The 25,912-nt window shown below is 35.2% G+C and overlaps 2 protein-coding genes across 5 annotated transcripts in view; both read right to left on the bottom strand.

Annotated features, from left to right (window-relative positions):
• LOC149654168 (prolyl endopeptidase FAP-like) overlaps positions 1–25,912 on the bottom strand; it is a 182,928-nt gene that overhangs the window by 66,107 nt on the left and 90,909 nt on the right. The window lies entirely within an intron of this gene.
• LOC149654170 (uncharacterized) lies at positions 21,672–23,582 on the bottom strand. Its single transcript, XM_089845168.1, has 3 exons — positions 23,031–23,582; positions 22,836–22,941; positions 21,672–22,769 (listed from the first exon to the last, which is right to left on the bottom strand). Exon 3 carries the CDS (start codon positions 22,332–22,334, stop codon positions 21,672–21,674), a length of 663 nt encoding a protein of 220 aa, XP_089701294.1. The 5' UTR covers positions 22,335–22,769; positions 22,836–22,941; positions 23,031–23,582.

Here is a 25,912-nt window from a genome sequence, read left to right as displayed (position 1 = left end):
AATGTTTCGTCTGATTGAAAGTGAAGCTCCCGTTTAACGATTAACCGATTGCTTCCCAACCTTGAATTGAATTGATATGAAACCGCTGATTCAAATATTGTAGGCGGTTACCGGGTAACAGCACGGATAGGTGGCTTTGATAAAGCAAAATTCGAATTGTAAAGAGTAAGCCCAGTCAATAGTACCATAAGTTTGTCAATGGTTACAAACTGGAGCTTGTCATGAAGTGAGTAAGATAGGTCATAGATTAGAGGTAAAGCGACGCCTGGTGAGATGCTGTTCAAGGCTTAGTACAGACTAAATAGGAGGGTGGAAGCGCGTTTAGTCAATTCTAGCGTCGATCTCGAACTAGCTATCAGTAAGTCTCTAGCATTACGAAGTATAGGTAATGTTATACTTATGGAATAAGTCTTTTAAATTTATGATAGTACTTATTATCTGCAGGAAAAATCCTTAAACACGTAACAAAAATATTTCCAAGCTTAATGACTTTGTGTAGAACAAGCATTTTCTTTCTACTGAAACGAAATTACGTATGTTGTATTGATTGTTGTTAATTCATTAGGCACCTCTGTACCATCGACAGTTGAAAATTTCATGGATAAATAGCAAGGGACGCTATTTGTGCAAGTATAATTAAAATGGGAAATTTGCCAGACAGTTTCAAGACTTCACTAAGTTTTCTTTCTTAAATTTTATGTTCCTTTTCTTTGAAATTATTCAAGGCCTATACCTTTTAACATTAAAGAAAGGTTTATTTTAGTTTCTACCAACGTTTAATAATTCATGCTGGTTTTAATCGACGTTTAAATATATATAGTTTCATGGTTTTGTTCGTTCGATTTGACGACACTAAACCTATAATCAATCATTTGACTTTTGATCCTGTATTTATAAAACAACCTCATATATATATATGGACTTTTATATCTGCGGATGTCATTTTTTGATGATGGAATAGAGATACGCTGATGGCGTGCAGTTTCCGGTTCATGAGACAAGTAAAGTTTAACCGCAGCCCTTCTTTATTTAAGGTCATCTCGTGACCTTTTAAAATTGGAATTAAACTAAACGATTTGGTCGTTAATCTTAATCAAAATATGATTGTAGAGATTAGTATTTAAATATATTTTAACAGAGTTTATTTGCAAAACATTTAAAACGAACATGAGACGCTTTTAGCTTCAGTACATGTCTTTAACAAAAAGCCCACTGCGTCATTACCCTTTTGGCGATAGAGTTCAGTGACAAAAACCAATTATAATTCCTGAAAATGGTTTGTTTAAGAAGAATGCTTTGGGCGCAAGAAGATAAAAGTTGTCAACCTTAAAACTCTCCCACATTGTTTGCTAAAGGGCTATGTTTTGGATGTGAGAAAAGTTAGGGCAACCATAGCAACAATATACACAGCGCACAACAGCACATCCATTACAAAACACCTACGTTTTTACTGAGTACTTTTAAAATGAATACCAATCCGATATATCCATTTAATACACGATATTGGCGCCACCACAACCTTTACTTATCTCCTAGTCGACCCTATTACGTGTTTTGTCGCTATATAGCTGTTGGCAATAGCTGAAAAAGTGCCTAGTTCTCCCTGAAAAAGCCTAGAGTCTTTTCAATGGAAAAAACTGGGAGAAAAATTATTCGGAAGGGCTTGTCTCGCTCTAGCTCGCCTCAAGCTTGCCCCAGAGTGCCCCAGTGTAAAAAAATCTCCTTTATAGCTCCTTTAAACCGTGTTCTAGAGCTGAAGCAGCGGGTTCAGCTCCGGAAAAGGGACACGTTGAGTGACTTCTATATACTGTGTGTAGAAAAACGAATAGCTCGCCTGAGGGTGACATGTCTTTCTTTAGAAATAAATGTACATTACGTTTTTCACACTTACTACACTCTGTATACCTTACTCAAATTCAAAAAGGTATATGATATATAAGGGTAGGCCTACATTTTATGAAGATCCTATTTGCGTTAGAAACAAATTAGCTATTCCCTATTCACTACCGAAGCCTTGGTAAATGGTATTCCCATGATTAGGTTAGGCTATACATCCTCCTTCCTGGAAGAGGCAAAGTTCTAGGTTTACTTTATAGAAGACTTTTCTACTTCTTTAGAAAACAAATTTTACTTTCCAAGTTCTCACTTATCAGACATTCCGACGAAGAATTTACATAATAATAGAATCTTTAAAGACCTAGATCCAATGAGATTTTTTTTCTGAAAACCGAGCATCGAACTAACAATAAACTATACCTTGCCTGTCGCTGCTCTATTCCAGAATTTGAGGGGTTCTACAGTCAACAAAGTTAAACAAACAGAGCCTACCCTTTTAGTACTTTAGTTCACGTCTACAACCCACCTTTTAAGACTTTTAGATGATCTAAAACCGAACGGTTACCAGTGGAAGATTCGGACTAGGTTTTGGGTTCTTATAGAGAACAGGTTTTGTTGAATCTGGGCCTTTAATTTGCGAGAGTTTCGCAGATTGCTAATAGTTGTAGAGCGAAGAAAATCAATGTCAATTCACGGCAGAAAAGTTTTGAATTTAACATTAATTTAAATCGCAATTTGTAATATTTTAGCCAAGGCTTAAGTCAAATACGCTAAATTTGAAAGTTGAACATTATTTATCGTTTATTTAAACGAGGAATTTATAATATAATCATGTTGCCAGAGTTCCAATAACTAAAATTAATGGAACTCATTTTTTGTTTGTGAATATTAAGCTCATACAGGCACGTCATTGTTTTGACTGACAGATTTGACTTGATTTTTTAGACATCCAATGACGTGAAGCGAAGGGAAGGCGCAAATACAAGCGAAACAATAGCCTTAATCAATTAAATGTTTGAGCTATAACCAATGAGCAAAGAACAGATATTTTTAGCTATGGTACGAGAATCCACCCTTATTAAAGGAAATGTTTGCATTTTTGATAAGAATGAACAGAAGAAAAAAAAATATGAAGATATTACGCCATTTTTTTCAGGTCATGCGCGTGGGTTGGTTTGAATTATATATAACCTTACCATCATCCAATTCTTATAAAATAGTCAAAAGTGGGTTTTTAGGAAACGAAAATCGATCAGCTATAACTCTATATAGATACGGATTTAGAAGGTTTCGAAGAAATTCGGGGTAATATAAACCCATTTCGTTGGAAATTACAGAAAGTATATATCCTCTTTGCTCAATGTCAGTAAGATCATTAGGGGCAGGCTTCCCTTCTCTACACGTATAATCTTGACTGAGAACAGAATTTATTTTTTACGTTCAAAATCATACTGGTCAGCGAAAACGGTAAGCCAGTAGGTTTGACCGTAATTCTATCAAGAAAAATATGCTTAGATATGTAGGGCCAATACCTCAGAACAGTACACGACGTCCCTTATTGGCATAATCCAAATTTAATGACCCGTTGTAATTGTTATCGGTGGATACCTTGTACGCAACTCGTGTTACTTACTCTCCAAGGCAATAAATCTGATTAATCAGGCAAACTGAAATTCAATAGAGGCGGATATTATTGTACAAAGTGTGAAGGGACGTATATTATTTAAACCACGCATGCACCAGGCAGTCTATTATAATTTCAACAATTCCGATTGGAAAAGCTAGTTTTCAACGACTATGACTCGTGATTAAAGATTCCTTAGCTAAATCCTCCAAGGAGATGTATTAGAAACCCCTCTTTCCAGCCTTGGACGACCCCGGGTAACAAATGCGTCTGTGCCTTGAACGTCAGAGACCCAATATAGGTCCTCGAAGTTCTCGGAATAGAAGTTTACTTATTAAAGCTTTTGAGAGAAATTGCAATCTCTTCGCTAATGAGACACGAAGATTGCCAAAATAGTTCGTTCTCCTTCATTAACTGCTCGTTTTTTGCAGAAGAAAATTACAATAATATAAAAATGTTAATTAAAGTCCGGTACGAGAGAGAGAGAGAGAGAGAGAGAGTTCCTTGAACTTATACTTAAAGTATATTTTAAGGTATTACCGAGCAATTTAAAATTCTCGACATATATATTAACATGGACTTTCCGTACTTCAAATTCTTTAATTCAAAATACAGGGTGTTTCTTATTATAAGTCTGTCATGAAACATTTTCGACTCATAATCGTGAGCCCAAAGAACACCCCCATTAATGGCAGTGTTATCAGAAACACCTTGTACCGATTGATTCAAAAAAAAAAAAATATCAGCATTAATTTGAAAAATGGAAACAGTTTTTATTTTCTTAAACTCTATATAGAATCTTGCCTATTTCAGAGTCCCGCTATTGGAATATAGGCTCGCTGTTGAAAAGATTGGACACAATACACGACAACAATATACAGGGTGTTTGTGAAAAGTCCATCAATAATGAAAGGGCGTATTTATTGGGCCATTTTGAGTCGAAAATGTTCTATGACATTTTGCCGTCCGAGCCATGGTTTTCGAGTTATGATTTGAATATTTTAGGGATGACCCCTTCATTAAATTAGCGCTGTCTTTCAATTTCTTAATTAAATTTAAGGGGTCATCCGTAAATTACTCCAATAATAACTTGAAAACAGTGGCCCGAACGGAAAAATGTCATAGAACATTTTCGACTCAAAATGGCCCAATAAATACGCCCTTTCATTATTGATGGACCTTTCACAAACACCCTGTATATATAAATACGATGCCCCAGTCGTCGATTTCGGAGAAAGATGGGTATGAGTTTTGGGACGCACTACGATTTCTTTTACAGAATAGACCCGGTCCGCCCTGGCCGTCAAAGACCATTAACGGGCCGTCAACTATAACAAGCATCGAAACGTCTCAGTGGGATTCTCGAAACCCTTTGGAGACCCGACCCGATCCAACCCTACAACTACCGGACTGCAACGCGATGGATGGATATGTGTGTGTCTGCATTTTACACATCGATATATATTTTTGGTTCGTGTTGTATACCGTTAGGAATATGCACATAAAGGTCCCAACTCGTTTTTAATTTTACACGGAATTTTTCCGTTTAAAATTTAAGAAACGGCACCAAAACCCCTGTCCCTGTCCCTGTCCCTGTCCCTGTGCCGGACCGAAACGTACGCTTACGATGAGAGAGAGAGATCGCTAGCGTACGCGGTGGCGATACGAAGCCCCGCGTAGAGAGAGAACTGCCTGCCTGGTATATTAGTGAGAGGGGGAAGAGGGAGAGGGGGCATCCCGCTCGGAGAGAGAGGAAAGAAAGGTAGTTTAAATCTCGCGGGCTTTTTTGAGTGAAGGGAAACAAGATGATAATTTTCGTGCACTACTGCACTTTTTTAATTTTACACGGAATTTTATTCCGTTAAAATTTAAGAAACGGCACCATGCGCGTGATACATCAGAGATTATGCTGAATGGTTAGGTTAGGTTAGGTTAGGTTTCGTAAAATAGAGGGGACGGTTTACGGTCATAGTGATTTCTGGTTTAGGGGATCCAGGATTTGGTTTTAGATACATTATTTGATTCGTATGGTTTTGAAAAATTATACTTTAGTGGGGTGCACAATTTAGTTTCATTAATATTATTTGAAATGTGACGTTATTAGAAATTAAGGGGATACACGATTGCGTTTCAGAAATGTTTTTAGTTGTACGATTTATTGGAGATCAACTATACGGGGGGTCACGTGAGCCGTGTAAAATTACTATTAAGGCCCAGCCCTTGGGCCATCTTGTTTTACAAGAGACTCCTACAATCTTTCCAAATACCAGTCTGAGTGGAGTACACACTAACGATCGGTGTACTTAAAAGATATTTTTAAAATAAGGTGCGTTTTCATTAACCGAAATTAAACGTCACTCTTTGAAAAATAGTAGCAGATGTCGCTTTTAATTCAGAATGACGCATCTTATCAGACAGGATAAACATTACAGTAATTAAATCGCTGAACAAAATAATAATGCTTAATTATAACCATTAGATACTAGCCAGGGTATTTCAAGGAAATAGTTTGTAAAGTATCCTGTCTAGACACTAAACACTAAATAGTCTTTGCAGATGAGCAATGTTCTTTAATAAATTAAATTTTTTTACTATTTTTAATTTCAGTAAAATCAATATAAATATTTAATTAGGGGTAATTCTTAAAGCTAAAATGTTACTTACGTTTTTACAGGCTTAATTGCTAGGGGCTAGCCACAGTTCCAACAAACAAACAAACAAGTAAATATATAAATAAATGAATAAATAAATAAAACCCTCTCTGAAATAAACGTAATATATTTTTCAAACCAAATTACCACAATATGACAAACTTAAAACCTATTTTCATTGGCGTATAATTTTATAAAAATATCATCTTTTCCAATAAATTTATTCTATCTCACGCCCGAAAACTTCTCAAGTTTCGTAGGTATCGAAGAGAAATTTTCCTCCTAAACTATCGAAAATCTATACACCCAAGTTTGGTCAAAAATTTTAACACACTAACTCCTCTATTTTATCTCAAATCCCGATGAAAAATGATCCTAAAGATACTTTTACAGACCGTTATTTAAAGCGATATATTCTCCCAACAATATACGGTGTCAGATTCCAAAAATAATTAATAGGTTCTCATTAATTAGTTTTATAAAATAAGATTTAGAATCTTGTCTTGCGGGATTAATTTCCTTACAATCTTGATAAAAGTGACATTAAATTTCTCATTACTATCATATGGCCCTTAAAACTTTAATTAAACCGGAAAAATTCAATTTAGAAAAGATTGAATTTTGCTCATTAACGATTTTATAATTATAAATCTATGGAAAAACCAATATGGGTGTCCACTGCAGGGATATTGGAAAATGTGTCAACTTCTTAAATGAGGAAGACGGTATTAAGAACTATTCTAAATGTTGAAATTTGACTTAAATTCTTATTTAAGTTGCTTAAACTATTTAAACGAAAGACTTTAAATTTTCTAAATAATTCATTGCAAATTACGTCCTAAAATAATGTTGAAATGGTTACAACTTTTAATTAAACTAATTGCTATTATCATTTATGTAAAACTAACTTTGTATAATTAAAGATATTTCATTCCCAAAAACTAGAACACTAGCCCAATTCATTAGCATTTTTCTTTTTCATTTGGATGAGAATTTAATTGATTTTCTTCTTCGCTACTAACATACAATTCCCTCTTTCTATGTCCAAAAAGTCGGGTTTTAATTATTTCTAAAACAGAATAAGTTAATTAGTTTCTTGAAAAAAAAATCGTTTGTCAAACCTAAAACCTTCATTTGCATTTCATTTTTATTTCACCAAATAAAAATATTTAAAAAAAATAAAATAATGAAAGTAAAAAATAAAAAACTAAACGTTTTTTAAATAAATTAAAGAAACCTTTTTTCTTCAAGCGTAAATTTAAAATAAAAGTCGATTTTACTTTATTCAGGTTACCTCCCTAGAAACCTTTCTCGTACCTCCTACACCTCTAAAAATCTCCTCAACCAAACTACTTTCTCTTCTTCAGAAAGTTTATCATTATGAATGAGTCCGCGTTTATTTTATCGGATGCGCTTGAACAAAAACTGCACTGGAGTTAGAAAAGGGAAGTAACATCAATGAATAGAGTTTAGCCGTCAGTTTTGCATAAATAGATTTCCCTTTTACGAAATGCAAATGAGTTTTTCAGTTACCGAGAAAAGTCAATTTACATGTGCTTTCGTAAAAATAAACCGATTTATTTCCTTTTATTAAATAATAAAAAGAAGACAGATAATGACGTAAGTACGTTCCTGCATTTCCATTGTCTTCCTTCATATTAGCTGTAGCCCAGCAGAAAACCAATGGTTAAAGAAATTTAAAAATATCCCAGCCTAAACCGTCTGATCAAGTAAGCCTACCAATTCATCATGGATTTAATCAGAATATCGGAGCCTCACCAACTAATATAATAGCAAAAAATTTTGACAACGAAACAACACTTGAAAACAACATAAACGCAAAAAGCCGTAGGCCTCGATCACATTTAGTTTTAAAAGGGTCTACCAACAAAAAAGAAACAAGTAGGACTAAAGTTTGGTATTGGTTTCTGTTCTTCAGCGTATCAGCTCAAAAACAACGATGAACAGTTGAGTAAGCAGCCTGAGATACGTTTAAAGACGACAGGACGCGTATCTCTTACACCCTGCCTAACAGCTCTATTATCTATTGACCGTTGAACGCCTTAGTTTCCGAAAGATGAGACTGGCGCCACCATTGTCTCGCCACCATAAAGGATCACAAGGTTTTCAGAGACAAAAAACCCAAGTTCCTGTCTTTTTCCCTTTTGTCTCTCGCAGTTTTGTTGGGTATTTTTTACAATAAAACCAGGGAAGACGAATAAAATGCGTAGCTTGTAAGAAAACCAATTTTTTAGGATTATGTCCATCCACTAACTGCGAATAGCCTAAGTTCGGAGGAAATAGCTTCCTAATGTACTTCATACCATCTTACACTCTACCATAGTATTCCGTTAAGTTGACTGGTCGTAATAAGGACCGTTCCATCGGTACAATGCATTATTATATGGGCAAACATGGTCAAAGGCGGTACATAAACACGCTCCGGGCTCGAAGTAAAATCGTCTAAGGATTTTCTTGTACCAAAGAAACAATCGATGTCATAAAAGGTCACCTTAACATCAGTAGGGGGCACTAATAGCGATATTTTTGGATCATAAATTTTCTTAGAAATCCACGTGAAGAAAAACAGATAAACAATTGATCGTTTTACCCAGTTTACCTGCAGACAAACGCGATGGGATTTTAACGGATTTCACGGATCTAATGGACCAGTAGATGAATTGACTGTTACGACCTTGTATCGCTTTGAAAACTGTTTAGAAGGCCTCATTAATTCTGATCAATTTCTCTACAAAAATCTCAAACTATTACCACCAAATATACTTTCTTTAGGTGCACGCGGAAGTTTTCTGAGTTTTTAAACTATAGGTGCAAAAAAATAGGCGCAAAAGCATCATTATTCAAAACGGTAAGTTCGACAGTTCATGATATATCGTCATTTTCGCAACGTAAAGGAAAGGTAACCAAAAGAGCAAAAGAAGGTTAGAGTTGCCTACGAAAGCGCAATAAGATATCATTATTATTCATCTTCTTTACAATTCCATAACAATCTGTTATGTATCTAAATTGAAGTCAAGAAGTATTCTCTAGAACTAAGAATACCCATACTGGCATTGGCGGTTTTCATCTGTATTTAAAAAGCTTTCAAAGTAGTCAAAAAGGGTAACGGTCATTGTTAACATTCTTAAAACTATTTAAGAATAGTTACTAAATGAAACCTAAAACTAAAATGAAGTGCCTAGAATCAATTTCAGCTTCTGAAAACTTTATAAATCTCGCTGTTGCTAAACGTAGACACTAACAGACGAATATCACCCTTGCATGGCAATGAGATAAATTAGAATTTTACTAAAATTTTCACTTGTATCAGACCATGGAGAAAATCAGACGATGTATAAGATATCGAACTTCCATTATCTAATTCGTTCTCATTTTCTAAAATGTAGATGTATCTATTTACATATTGATTCAATGAAGGGTATTATCGGTTGATTCCGTTTAGAAGCTGATGACCATCCTTTGATAAAAATGTGGATCATTTCGCTAGCCGCGTCTTATAATAAAGCCATCTCTATCAAAAACAGATCTCGACAAATCGCAGCTATTGATCCGAGCGCCTTACAGGATGGTGCTCTAAATAGGGATGCGTAGAAAACCGGCACAATCACGACATCGTATCTCGCGGTCGGTGCGGTTGAAGAAATTTTTTTCTTCTTTTACACTATACCGTGCTCGTTGTCTCATCAATGATCACGTGATAACAAGATAACCCGATGCCGACGTATAAATACCCTAGATAGCTTCTAATAGACAGATTAAGTTGTTAAAGTCTTGTGGTAACCCTGTTGGAAGGAATTTTGCTACAAACACACAGCGGTAAATTTTTGCGGTGACAGAAACCATTGTCTACCGTCATAATTCAACTCTACAAAGGGATTAAACAACGGTAGGTCCAGTTTATAGGGAAAATTTCAACAAAGATGGCGTGGCAGTCTCGTTAATTTTGTCTCGAAAGGAGGACGCTATACTTTGCGGCAGGTCCATACTTATGCAATATTAGGTTATGCTAGAGCGTCAGTAACGATTCGTCAGTTTGCTATACTTAATAATGAAACTTATTTTTCGCGTATGTTAAAAGAATAGACATTATATCCAACTAATTAAGTAAGAATGGTTCTAACCTTGCTAGTACATTAATCTTAACCTCGCTATTCCACCAGACAAAAAACACGAGATACGATCTTCAAGACCCGGTCGGCAAACAACTCACAAACTCGGCATTGACTCATAAAGAATTTTCCAGTCAGTGCTCAAGTTCTGTAAGCAAATGGAGTTATATTAAGGCAATAAGAAGTAGCTTTAGGTTATTAACTAAAGGATTCAGCTTTGCCAGTATTAAATAATTAAAAGTGAACAGATTGCCTCGTGTATTTATTTGGATGCTGTAGGGGTCATGGTTGATTTATATAGTAAGTGCAGAAATATATTAATATGAAGATATCATATTCACAAGAAAAAATTATTAAAATTGAATAGAAATATTTCGATATTTTTACTCGAAATATTTCTTTTACTTATTTGTTCTAAGATGTTCTAAATGTCGTGTAAAATATTGTTTTAATTTTTCAAATAATATTGGATACTTCACGTGTATCTACTTCTGATGATATTTGCTCGCGTTATTGGATATTATGTCGTTCGATTTCATAGTTAATTAAGAAAAGATGTTAACGTAGGGTCAGAGAACCTTATTAAGGAAAACTCAACAATTTTTTTTAACTAAAACAAACTAGACATGTTTCACTCCTATTCTAGTTAAAGGAATACTAGAAGTTTCGTTTTAAGCACAGACTCTAATCAAACTGAGTTAACAAAACATGCACATACAAAGATTACCAAAATCAGTGAAATATATAATTCCCATAGTTTTGAAGTAAGTTATTCGTGGTAAAGACTTTACATTTGCTCGTTCAGAAAACTTTTAGTGTACCACTTTTAAAATAAAATGAAACCTAATTAACTTCCTTTCTTATAAAAACACTTAAATTACTTCAACTGTAAAACTGCGGAAATAAAAGTACTTAAACTTCATGAAAAATAACTAGTTGAATTTGTTTTCTTTTGTTTTAGACTAGGAGGACTGATACATTCACACAAGGAGGCCAGGCTACTTGGTACTGCACTTTGTCCGCCAAGTACCCTGACCTCCTGGTGTTAATCGTATCATTACTCCTAGTCTGAAAACTATGTATATGTTTATATTTTAAGTTAAGAAAATGAGTGTTTAACAGAGCTTAATAAGCGGGTCAAGGTTCTGAGATAAGTTTATTATAGGGAACGGTTTCCTTCTCAAGAAAAGCAAGTCAGACTACCCAAGGTCTGAAAACCTTAGCCTGAGGTTTTCAGGTTCTCACTCCTTATTGATTTCTCAGAAAGAGACTTTTTCGGTTTTCCTGCCATCTATGAAGTCGTATTAATAATTAATTACCTTAAAATATCCTTGAAGAAAGTCAAATTTAAAAAAAGAAAGACAACTTAATTTTGGATTAGAATTTAGAGTATATATGTATGAAGATATTTATTAAATCAAAATAAAACAATATCACTATACTGTAGTCAATATTATATTGTACTTAAATAGTATTTACTAAATTATATATTTAATAGTTAGAGATTAATTTAATTATTAATTTTACTCCGCTAGATGGCAACGATACTAAAAGTCACTACATTGTATTCCGATAGAATCCCCATCGATTATGTATTGCCTACATATGTAATAAACCCTCCCTCACACTTTCTTAGAGTTACGATCGAAAATTGCATTCTTTCCCCCATCAGTCTTAAGAAACAACAAATATTGAAAGATTAACTCTTTTTAAAGCGCCATCTATGAATCTCATTTAGAACTAAACCAAAAAATCATTTGTATACAAATTTAAATTTCTTGAAACTGAATATATATCTACACGTATATCCTATTTGTGTAGGTACATTTACTTCCTTAAAAGTAACCCAATTTACACAGAGAAAATGGGGGTTCAACTAGTGAGAAGATTCAAGATCGTGTTAGAATTTAATTATAGTTTTAGCAAATAATAAAGATTCTAAGACACAGCGTGACTTTATATTAGTTTACTTAAGGTTAAGGTTGCCCGTGCGAGTGAATTAAGTTGTAGAAAATTAAGGCCATTTTCGTACGAGTTTTTTCAGAGAGAATTATCACCAGAGAAGTAAACTCTTTATCCACCTTCGTTCTGTAACGTTCCACAGAGATTACTTGTAAGCTTTTACCTCTTACGTATAAAATTGCAGTCATATTTTCTACTCTTCGTGATATAGTTCTCTATGGTTTTCCTTAAGGTCACAAAGAGATAAGAAAAGAACACAGAAAAGATCTAGCTGAATGGTACTGCACTAAACTCGTTTACATCTCCAAATATCAAGCGTTCATTTTCAACCTGAATTTGTACCGTAAACAGAGCTGCATTGAAGTACCTTTAAAAAGTAGAAATAAAAGGTAGAAAATTGTTGTTCCGGAAGGCGCTATAAACAAGGTTAGTAGAAAAGAGGCTCGTGAAATTTGTTTAGCGAAAGTAAGCGATACAGTTTCCCCAAATCGATGCTTTAGACACGAAGGTATTATCTGTACTACAAAACACATTATTTCACCTTTATCATCATTACATCTGTTTTAGCGAACAAACTGGGGGGCTCAATCCAGTGTTCGTCTCTCATGAAATATGCAATGGATACAATTCTCTCATCCTTCTATACCTAAGCCATAACGCAATTTACGTTTAAGTTTAGGATTATTCCTACAGAACATTCCATATGAAAACGATAACGAAAGAGATAAGCAGCTGCGGAGGAGAGAGAAGAGAGATGAAAGGTGTTTTTTTTATATCCCTGGCATCAGCTGTCGAGAGAGAAATGAAATTTTTGGCGCGAACCAAAACGAGGGAAAACCGAGAAAAACCAAACTTATTTCCACGAGGTTTAGCACGAGATTATATAGCCTAGCATCTGTTAAAGTGACGCCATCAAAGACGATAAAAAAGTAACCTAGTACTAAGCCTTTTTACGAAGTTTCGACAACAAACGTAATATTCAGGAGTTCACTTTAAATTAAAATATTCACGGTTAAAAAAATTAATTGAATAATTTCCTTCCTGGTATTTCCGGAAATTGAATTGCAATAAAAGTAATTTAATTTTTAAATTACCTTTCTTAAAAAAGTACCTTTGCAATAAAACGTTACACGCGATTCCATAACGGTTCTCTGGATTTATTATTAACTAGACCATCTTGTAAGCAAAAGAAATGTGAAAAAAAAAAAAAAAAAATAGAAGCCAATTCAAGGAAGACGTTTCAAGGCTGTATAAGCAAAACATAATAATATACAGGGACTTTATCTTTATCGCTATATCTAAACATATACACACGACATGTATAAGGACCATATATATACAGGGTGTTTGTGAAAGGTCCATCAATAATGAAAGGGCGTATTTATTGGGCCATTTTGAGTCGAAAATGTTCTATGACATTTTTCCGTTCGGGCCACTGTTTTCAAGTTATGATTGGAGTAATTTACGGATGACCCCTTAAATTTAATTAAGAAATTGAAAGACAGCGCTAATTTAATGAAGGGGTCATCCCTAAAATATTCAAATCATAACTCGAAAACCGTGGCTCGGACGGCAAAATGTCATAGAACATTTTCGACTCAAAATGGCCCAATAAATACGCCCTTTCATTATTGATGGACTTTTCACAAACACCCTGTATATACATACATACATGCGTTAGAACATTCTACAGGATGCCCAGAGCGGTTCTCCCTCAATACGTTACGCGTTTTTGCATTTTTAACTTTCAATATGCAGAAAATCTTGCGGAAAAACATTACATTATTCATAATACGAGCTTCTCGCGCTCGCGGGAAATAAAAATGCACAGAAAAACTAGATATTTCGAAAAGAAATAAGCGTATAAGATGCATTGTATATTATTATATACAGGGTGTTACGTTACAGGCTGGGCGGTTCTTAATGTTGAAGTGAAGTAAAAAAAATTCCATCTGTTTAGACTCAAATAACAAACTAAGGTATGCCTTCTCCCAGTGTTACTGATATTAAACCAAGGAATTTGATCAAATTCCGCTGAAAATTGTTGCTATACATAAACAACAAACACAAATAAATAAATAAATAAACAAAACAAATTTTTCAAATATTTCTAAAGATGCGATTTTTACTGAACCCAAAAGAGAGTTAAAGAATGTTTTCAAAATATTTGTAGCACCCAAGACGTTTTACTGTTCAATGCATCGTTAAGCTTAAATTTCACTTGAACTTGTTCTACTTAGGCCTAATTTGAAATTAAATTTAAATTTAGTCAATCATGCTAGAGGTTTCCTTACACATTTTTCGCTTAATTTCTTAAGACTACCACATAATGAAACACCTTGTACATTAGAAAAACGAACCTCTTCAAAATATATTTTTCTTTAAAGTTGCATGCAGAAACTTCTAAAATAAAAATACAACACAAATTTTCAGTTTTGCCAGTCAGAAAATAAAATTCCATGTATGCGTATACACGAGGGTTATAAAAAGTGAACAATATGATTTATTGCGCAGGCACGCATTGCGCTGTGCTTTGTTTCTTCTTTTATCAGAAGCTGCAGCCATTATAGAATTATTTTGGTAAGAAAAAAATATATTGCAACTCTCAAGGCTCCATAAAAAAATGTATAATAAAAAACCAATAACGATTTTTATCACAACCATAAGCAACCTGGGATGTGTCTACTGTACAGAGCAATTTAAATAATTTTCAAATTATGCTTTTTACGAGAGCGTGAATTTAGAGAGAGTATTTTGTGTTATTCTATATATTAGACGAGAATTTTGTAAAATATTTTAATGTAAGTCAATAGAGCCTGGTGGCTGGCTTCACCCTGAGCATTGGGAGCATTGGTGTAGAGCGGGTAAAACATTTCTACAGGGGCTCGTAGGATTAGCATTAGTGAAATTTCCCCTGTAAGTCGTCTCTTTCCATCTACTCAACCTGATAAATTTTGAGGAATATTTATAAATTTAAATTATTCAGAGATTCAAGAATCAAGATAAGTATTAATTTCATAGTGGTATCCGCGAATCAATTTTAGGTTTAGGTTTTTGTAAATTGCCAGGTTAGGAGCGTTTATGTTACAAATTTATTAAAATATAAATATTAATAAGCAAAAATCGCCAAATTCTCCAATGAGAGTATTCAACAATAAGTTGTATTTTGGTGCTAAACCTTTTTGAAAATCGAAAAAGCAACGAGTAGTCTCGGTAAGAACCTCAGTTCTGTTCAGTTCGGTATATTAAAGCCCCATTAATCTTATTATAATAATTATTTGCACACATTGCAAAAACAAAACTTTCATATAATTTTATTATTAAACCATATAAAACCATTAGAAATAAATATAAGATTATTAATTAAGTTAAAGTATGGTGCTTTAAAAACCGAACTAAAATTCCTCGCTCTTACCAAAGCATTTTAGTAGCTGTGAAATTTTTACTCAATAAAGAAAACCACTGGTTAACTGAACTATAAATAGATATATAGTTAATTGATACATATAAAATGAACAAACGTCAATTGAACCGTGATACATCTCATCAGTCGTAAAATACCTATATATTTAACCCAGATTTACGAAAAACAACACATGTTTTCACATCACACAATAGGGCTTATGACAAAGGCCTAATGTTTTCCCACCCACTTACATACATACCTCTGTTGAAAATACTGGAGGTTATCTAAACCTTATATTAAAGTACAAAGAAAATGATTGCACCGTGCCCCCTGCTCTGAAATCGGGAATCGGGCCAAACGTGCAATAACGGCAGGAACCTTTCAATGAAGAAAGAAAAAAGGGGTTCTAGGAGCGAGTAAATCGCGAAAGACTAAGCCCATTGAATCGAGAAAAAGGGATTTATAGAGAATTGATAACAGGGCGATATTTCTTCGCTCGCAGGGACCTCTTTTGTGTCGCTTTATCAAACTCGCAGGTATCTTAGCGCGCGCGAGCCCTATATGAAAGGCGCCTTAACACATGTCCATTAGACATTATGGTGTATTGTTGGCGTCAATACTTCGGGTGCCAGCCTATAGCTCCCACGAGTGAACGATGAGAGACAAAGTTCAACCATTCTTTCTTTATTGGGACTACATCCTGCCAAAGCTTAGATACTCTCGTTGCTATTTATAAACTATAGTTAGTCCGTCTTTGTTTTTATTTATATATGTACTTATACATTTTAAACTTAACATTCCTCAGGAGTCTAATGATTTTTTACACTATTCTTAATTATTCTTGCCTTTTAATTGTTAAAACCAAAATACAACATAGGAATGAAGTCTAGTTGCCATGGAATGTTGCTTAAATTAAACTCATTAAGGGTGGATAATAAGACAGGTCAGACACATTATTATTTACATGTCATAACCTTTAACATATATACTGATTGACTGAAATATTTTAAAATATTTTTTGTAACAGGTGAAGAGAAGGGTAGGGGCAAATACAAACAGGGCTATAGGCTCCACCCATAATAGATTTTTGTGCTCTAGCAGTCATTCATAAGTACTTCAATCTATAAATTCAAAGATAGGACCTTCTATTCTAGTAGCAGTTTCTTTGGAGTTTTTCGATCAATTTCCTTAATTCTCTATTAATGTCACGGCTTTGATATATTTTATCAAAGTTTGATAAAAGTAAAAAACAAAAAAGCAAGAAACACTTGACTCTTTTTGAATAAGTTCCGACTGAATTTTATTAGAATCTATTTTTAGCCTCAAAACGTGAACCTTGGCGAAATTTCTCCATAAATTTTACTCAAAAGCTAAATTTTGTAAGCAGCAGTGGCTTATATTATTTTAAGCAACAAGAATAAATTTACCCTCTATTAAATTACAGTTAAATTGTCCCCAAGTTTAGCATCATTGCAAATTTCAAATGGGACGTATTATAAAACGTATCGCGTGTATATAAAATGATTAATCACGAGGAGAAGCGAGGACATTCGTTCTCTCTAACTTCATCCCAAGGTATTTTACAATACAGAATAGGGTCGATTGTACGAACATCATTTCCGTTGAAATAACCTTAAAGTAGACATTTGCGTAAAGAATTCTAGGATTGGTATCAGCCATACAGTAGGAAAAGACCAAAGCCTCAGATAAAAAAGAAAGAGGAATGAAAAAGAAAATTGCTCAATTGGGACGATATATTCCACGAGGGAAACTGAACGTTCTGTTCACTATCAAAAGATGTATAAACGGAAAGGCAGAGATCTCTAAAACCTTGAATATTACCTATAGCTTCAACTTTATTCGTTGATTTTCAGTGAGCAGAGTATACCGAGTATAAATTGGATCCATACCATATCAGAAATGGCAGAGCGCGCCTTCTAGCGGTCCTTATTTTAAACTGCCTGTTATCGATCGTGGGGCGCTTGCCCACCCTAAGAAGAGTGTAAGGTGGTACTCGCTAGAAGGAGAAACATCACGCCTGCGGTAGCATCTTTTACAAAGATATCCCCTAGCTTTTTGATACCCATATTTTCATTCTGCATCGCAAATAAACATAAAATAAATGCGAGCCTATATGTAAAAGGAATTTATGTAACAACTTAAAGGTTAATAACGGCTTTTTTGGCGTCTGTTATGATGGCAAATAACTCTAATTCAGAATATAATATTAACTAAAATGCGAGAAAAAATATTTAGTGTTGAGGGAGAGTAATACCTATCATAATATGACGATCATTACATTTTGAATTTAAGTATTTGTTTATTGTTTATAATATTGCCTTGGATTTAAGTGTAATATGTTTTATAAATATTTAAATAAATTTTTATCAACATCCTGAAGAAAAGATCACAGGTATGACGCAGAGAAAATTCCAGTCGTGAGCTACAGAACAAATTTCCACCATAAGGCGACACAGTTATGACGTCATCTCAAAATTAAAGAATCTATATTTCATTTTAAAGTAATTCCCAAATTTTACGACTTCTGTTTGTCAATTTTTTATGTCCATAACTCAGGCACATAACCTTTTACTTTAAGTATGTATATTATGAACTTTCGGCTACGTATTAGAAATTCGACCAATGGAATTCAGGGTGGTACGCAGCTCACCCTTATTTCGTGCAAAGAAAAGATGCATACAACAACGGCATGCAGGGACATAAAGGGGGGGGAGATGGATTTACTTTTTGGCAAAGTTCCAGTGGATAGGAAACGGTTGGCTTATATAGCAAGTTGGTATGGTTCACATGAAATGCGTTTTAAAAGTCGACGAAAAAAAGTAAAAAAACAGGAGAAACTTTAAGGAACTTCTTTCGTTCTGCAGTGAAGCAAGCATCGGCTTTTTATATACATTCTTTTAAATTTTTCTTCAAAAGCCTTACGTTCTTTCTCCCGTGGTATTGTCCAAATTTCGAAAAAGTCTCGCATCGACTACCTCCTAAAATCCCCCAAAACCAACTAAAGTTGTTTCGTGGTAAATAAATAAGATGGTTGTGAAAGCTTTCTATCTGATTTTTAACACAAAGGAAACCAGTAAAAGCCGTCTTAAGGCTATAGTTAATAACAAGTTTACTTAAGGTCAGAGGTTAAAAAGTAAGGAAACTGCTACGCTAGGAAGGATTTTACATTTTTGGTCGCCATTTTCAAAGATGACAACCGATTACAATGGCATTTACCTGCAACTTAAACAAATGGTGTGAAAATGAATCTTACAGATGTGGGAGGAGTTTGTTTCATGTTCCTTTATTGACGTTCCTTCATGACCCAAGTGTTTTGAGAATACTAGTACCCGCCCTTTTCTCCAAGTATTTTTAGTGGGGTTTGAGGGAGATCAATTCCCTGAGTCACTTCATTTTGTTGTGATAAAGAAAAAGGACACTTAAGACCCGAGAACGTATGCAGAGCCATCTTTGATTAGAAGCTCGCAAATACGGTCTAACTCATGAGGAAACCGTGACTAACAACTCAACAATTTCATCTAGCAATTATCCCTGTTGTATTCAGTTAACCTCATAATTTATTTCGCCTGGTGATTTGCGTTGTGGTGGGGGATCGAATGGGATGTTTGCCTCGCGTGCATCGCGACATCGAAAGATTTGTTGGAGGAAACTTTTAGGGTTCTATCGTTCCTATCACATCCTCCTTACAGTCATCTAACTTGCTTAGATTCTGGCTTCCCTACGATTTTTATCTACGCCAATGATTATTTAAACGCAACGTTGATTATAGAAAGGCAAGTTTCCTGTGGTCTACCACGCACGTGTTTGTGGATATCGAATACATGAAAAACAAGATTAGAGTTCAGTTGCAGCTACAAGCTCGTATTGGCAAAGAAATACGTAAATACGTACATTCCTATTCTACCTGCCAGTTCTAATTTTAAATTTATATTCAATTCAAAATTTCATTAGCTATAGAATCTGTGTTAGATGGTTGAAATTTCTGTTATTTTTTTAGAACTGAGCAATATATATATATATATATATATATAAATATATGAAGAAGGCGGTCTAAGGTTATTCGGGATGAAGGGCCATTAAAAGTCCATTAATGTCTCCTTGCCAAGAACTTTGTGATTCGCGTGTTATGCTCTTTTATAACCTTTTGCAAAAAGAATCCAAGTTTGTAGGGTATACATTTCTTATATATTTCCTGTAGACTTTAGGGAATATTTCCCCCTTTATAGAAAAAGTTAAAAGGAAAAGAAAAATCAATGAATTTTTAAAATGCTAAGAAATATTAAAATTTTGATAAAAATACAAATCTTATGCAATGGTTCTCCAACTAGCAGATAGACTTAACAAATATTATGTCAAGTTTGTGTCTGTCATTTGAATTATAGCAATAAGGGCATCTTATTTAACACATCTTTCAAAATAGGAACACACTGAAAAACACCTTAGCTGGAATTACTCAAATTTGAGTCAACTTAGAGAAAAAATCCAACTTATTATTGACCCAATAATGTTAATTGCGTTACGTTTGATCAGACAGTGTCTAATATATAAAGATTTGTAAAAAAAACCCTCTCAATGATTGATTATTTTTTTTTCTTCCCGATAACAGAGTAAACTTACTCGTATGTCTCACGCTCTGTTGCATCTTTGGACCTTTCAATTAAACGAAATCCGTTAGCCGTATCATACGTCCAATCAGGAAGCGACAAAGGGGGAATATAAATCGGTTTTTAACGGTTCGTGCGTGTTTAGACCTAAAGCGATGAACTGTGTGTATATATATAGATATACAGGGTGTTTCTGAAAAGTCCATCACAAATTAAGGGGCGTGTTTATGGGACCAAACTGAGCGGAAAGTACCTTGGAACATGGGGTGTACAACATTTTGTTACGGAGATATGGCCTTCCAAACATTCGCCCCTAAAACAAGGAAATATCCAAAAATGAGGAGTAACACTTAAGACTGACTAACCAGCTTGTTTAAAATTACTAGACAATTTCAATAGCCTTTAATCGAACAATTGATTTCTACCTTTACTAATCAGAAGCGTATAAATGAGTAGAAGTATGCCTACGGTGGTAATGTAAAATTAATCCCAAGTGACATGATGTTTCAAGATCTTCCCAGCACCAAGTAAAATGGTTCTGATTGAAGGGACTTTTATTAGCACAGCGTAAACAACGTTATTTTCAGGAATTAGTCCAAATGTCCACGGGCGGCATTACAAAAACGAGGCAGTCTTTCGAATGATACTTGGACATGTTGGAAGATCCCTGGCTTGTTCCTGTTATCTCAAACCGTAAAAAGCTACGCAAATCTTCATCATCACGGACAACACTCTTGTACGTTAGGTATGACCTTGAGAAAACCTAAAAGGACATCTCGAATGTATTTGAAAAACCCATCTCCAATTAAGGGGCGTGTTGTTTGTTTCCAACAGAGTAAACTCGCCCAGAGAACAATTACAATGCAGAGCCACGTTTCGGCGTTAATGGCCCACAAAGGTGGTCCCAAAAACAAGAACAAACTTTAATTTGTTTCGTTCAGTAAGTGTTTCATGTGTCATAGATAAAACGCCATGATTAATGCACGAAGAAAATGAATTTATTGACAAGTTTTAACATTTAATTGCAACTAGTTACAAAAATTGTTCAAAGTGTTCACCACCCGCGTTAAGGCACACATTAGCACGTCTTACAAATGATTCCCTTACACGTTGAAAAATGCCTGGAGTTTCGCGAATTGTTTGACAGCCGTGAATTATTCGTCGACGTAGCTCTTCAACATCGGGCACTTCAGTCTGATAAACTAAGTCTTTCAGGTGGCCCCAAAGAAAGAAATCACAAGGGTTCAGATCGGGTGATCGAGCAGGCCACTCCACAGGTCCACCTCGACCTAACCACCGCAAAGGGAAGGTCGCGTTAAGATAATTTCGGACCGCGATGCTGAAATGTGGTGGTGCACCATCGTGCATGAACCACATTCTGTTTACCAAACCTAAGGGTACGTCTTCGAGTAGTTCTGGTAAATCGTCCCGTAAGAACTACAAGTAAGCCACACCGTTTAACCTGGGCTCTAGGAAATGTGGCCCAATTAAATTGTCACCCACAATACCACACCACACGTTTAAACTGAATTGTACTTGGTGACTTCTAACGCAAGTTGCGTGGGGGTTTAGCTGGGACCATTGATGTTTATTATGTAAGTTAATAATACCATCCCGTGAAAAGTTAGCTTCGTCAGTAACCAACAAATCCCGTGGGAAATCGATATCGTTTACTTTAGCCAGAAACCACTGACAAAACGCCGTGCGTCGTGGGTAGTCCGCTGGATTCGAACCTTGAACTTTTTGAACATGGAAAGGATGAAACCGGTGGCTTCTGAGGATTTTCCACACGAGCGTGTGGTTTACGCCTAATCGGCGACCAACTTGGCGGGTACTTGATTCAGGCTCGTCCTCGAAAATGGTGAGAACTTCGTCTTCTACGGCCTCTGGGATGGCTCTCGCTCTAGGTTGAGGTCCAGCCGGTTGGATTCGTCCATCTTGCCTCAAACGTCTGTCCACAGCCTCGAACGTCAGTCGATTTGGTAGTCGCCTCTGCGGAAATCTTTCCTGATACAAGCGTACAGCTGCAGCGGCATTCCCCTCGGCTAGTCCATACATTAGGTGCATATCCGCATATTCGGCACTTGTGAATAAAGGCATTGTAACAGACTTCGTTGAATTATGAGTTTAATAAAACAAACACATGTACGTGAAACCTCTTTTATTCCTTTCTTAAAAAACATAGTGCTCTGTTTTAGTGCTCTGTTTTTTAAGAATAGGCGAAGTTCTCACTATTTTCGAGGACGATCCAAAAACAAGCAGCCGCCAATTGGTTTGCTGATTAAGAAAAAACCACACGCAACTTGCGTTAGAATTCACAAAGTACAATTCAGCTTAAACGTGTGGTGTAGTATTGTGGGTGACAATTTAATTGGGCCATATTTCCTAGAGCCCAGGTTAAACGGTGTGGCTTACTTGTAGTTCTTACGGGACGATTTACCAGAACTACTCGAAGAAGTACCCTTAGGTTTAATAAACAGAATGTGGTTCATGCACGATGGTGCACCACCACATTTCAGCATCGCGGTCCGAAAACTTGTCAATAACATTTTCTTTGTGCATTAATCATGGCGTTTTATGTATGACACATGAAACACTTACTGAACGAAACAAATTAAAGTTTGTTCTTTTGTTTGGGACCACCTTTGTGGGCCATTAACGCCGAAACGTGGCTCTGCATTGTAATTGTTCTCTGGGCGAGTTTACTCTGTTGGAAACAAACAACACGCCCCTTAATTGGAGATGGGTTTTTCAAATACATTCGAGATGTCCTTTTAGGTTTTCTCAAGGTCATACCTAACGTACAAGAGTGTTGTCCGTGATGATGAAGATTTGCGTAGCTTTTTACGGTTTGAGATAACAGGAACAAGCCAGGGATCTTCCAACATGTCCAAGTATCATTCGAAAGACTGCCTCGTTTTTGTAATGCCGCCCGTGGACATTTGGACTAATTCCTGAAAATAACGTTGTTTACGCTGTGCTAATAAAAGTCCCTTCAATCAGAACCATTTTACTTGGTGCTGGGAAGATCTTGAAACATCATGTCACTTGGGATTAATTTTACATTACCACCGTAGGCATACTTCTACTCATTTATACGCTTCTGATTAGTAAAGGTAGAAATCAATTGTTCGATTAAAGGCTATTGAAATTGTCTAGTAATTTTAAACAAGCTGGTTAGTCGGTCTTAAGTGTTACTCCTCATTTTTGGATATTTCCTTGTTTTAGGGGCGAATGTTTGGAAGGCCATATCTCCGTAACAAAATGTTGTACACCCCATGTTCTTTGGTACTTTCCGCTCAGTTTGGTCCCATAAACACGCCCCTTAATTTGTGATGGACTTTTCAGAAACACCCTGTATATCAGATTGAAATTGAATTGGCTTAAGGTTTCAAATTTGAAACTGATGATAGTCTAGTAATCTAATCCAATGATATGCGGAATCTAGTTGTCAAAATATATTAATTTTAACGCAAAGAGGACTGATGTTGCATGGGAAAAGCTCAAAATTACGGGCGCTAGCCTGGCTAAATATTTTGCTTACTTTTCTGACCAACATTTTGAAGAATGGCGGCATATTCAAAGAAAAAGCAATAAATTGACAATAAATACGTGAGAATTTGAAAGGTACGGACGTTCTTTTGTCACAGATTCCTTTATATTTCTGGTCGCCATTTTCCAAGATGGCAGCGAATTAAAAAATACTCACTTCTCAATAGTTACTAACTTCCATGAAAAAATTAGTTTCAGCTTCCGGTTAAGACTAAAAAATAATTGATGACTTTTTAGAAATAAGGATTAATGCTAGTCACGTGACTTAATCCAAGGATTAAATAAATTCTTACGCACAATTAGGTACGGAGCAGACAAAACATAAATTTTAATACCTAAACTAACCAACCATATTAATATAAGGAAAACTTGGTATATATTAGGCCGGTAACTGAAAGATAAAATTTGTGTGGTCCTGCAAAGTTTAGATAAATCTTCGTTAATATTTTATGAGGTATTCAAGAAGCTAAAAGGCCAAGAAAAAAAATATATATATAACTGTTCTTCATTTTGTGCTCCTTTTCAACCAACTTTATGGACTGTTTCACCGCAATCTTTTCCCTACCTTAAAGAAGGTTTAAACTAGACTCCCAAGTTCAGGCTTGTAGAAACTAAACAAAATCCTGCTTGGAATTACAATAGAAATGCACTCCTTGAAATTTTGCCGTCGTATCCGCTTTTTGAGTGGTTTATTTTATTCGGGTTTTTTTATATATATAAATTTCCCACTGGTTTTTTTTCTCTCATCTCTTTTATGGGGAAAAAAATGGATGGGAAATGCTCGCGTGGGCAAACTGATAAAGGCAAGGAAAGGGAAAAAGAGGAAGAATAATAATATAATAATAATAGGAAGACGCCAAAGGATGCTGCATTAATGACGGAGGATGGCTTAGTTTCTACATCAAACGAGAAATAATCGCTTATGATCCTGATTTTGCTAAACAATACGGGGTGCAATATTAATACGGGGTTATATGTGAGGTAATAGATGGTAATATAATTATTAAGACAAGGCTTAAGCATATTACAATAGCTCTTATTGTTTTTCTATCCTAAATGGACTCCCCGCTCGGATCAAGTGTTTTGATATCAAAACTATTATTCATCTAATATTTTGATATACAGGATGTTTCTGATAAGTCTGCCATAATTGCTAGGGAATGTTCTTTGTATCAAACAGTGTTGAAACTGTCAAAGAACGTCGTTGGTCAAAAGGTTTAATATAGTAGATCGTTTTACAACGTTATTGTATCCCTTTTTAAATTATGGCTTAAAATCAATGTGTCATTTTACATTCCAAAAACTTACTTGTCTTCGCCAAATGTTCAAAAACACACTAAATAAATAAATAAATTAATCCTACCAAGCATAATAGATTTTAAACTTATTTAATTAATTGCAATTAAGTATACGTTTACGGTACTGTTCTAACGGTCATTTAAACGTGTAAAATCAATTTAACTTACTGATACGTTAAGGAACAAAATCCATTTATAATCTAGCTGTTAAAACATATGCCTGGTTTGAAAACGAAATAATCACCTCATCTCCCTTGTAATCAAACCTAACGGATCTGATGCGAATTCTGGTTTTCTAACATCGAACCAAGCAGAACGGCAATCAAAGTAAACGCCACAAAAAAAGGTATTTTCCTTTATAAGGTATTCGAAATCTGAAATGGTTGTGTGCAGAGGGGGCGGGGTTAAAGGTTCGAATTGAAGAGGTAGAAGGGTCATTTAAGACGCACCACCAAAGATCGGAGAAGCTCCGTTCGAAGTATAGTGCGGGGGAAGAGAAGAAGATATAAGAGTGGATGTTTGGGCAAACCTCTCTATTTTTCAGTGCACCCCGGCCGTAACAGCTGGGATTTCTACCCCAATATCTTGACAATCTGTAGCCACCCGGGCGACCCTCCTTCCTCAAAAAACCTTCCTCTTCCTACCCGCTTTAGTAAAGAAAAGATTTTTCTTTTAGCTTTCCTTTAGGCTTAGCTAGAAGTTACCAGGACTATTCCGGGATGTGGCAGAAAAATCGATTTTGGGATGGAATTCTCTTTTTTTTTTTTACTTTTCTAGAGGAGAAAAAATAAATAAAGAGTTTCACGAGGAACGTTTCTTGTGTTTTAC

Source organism: Phalangium opilio, unplaced genomic scaffold (assembly GCF_054372755.1).
Source record: "Phalangium opilio isolate 3A_F unplaced genomic scaffold, DU_Popi_V2 ptg000079l_1, whole genome shotgun sequence".
NCBI lineage: Eukaryota > Metazoa > Arthropoda > Arachnida > Opiliones > Phalangiidae > Phalangium > Phalangium opilio.
This window is presented reverse-complemented; position numbering and strand designations above follow the sequence as displayed.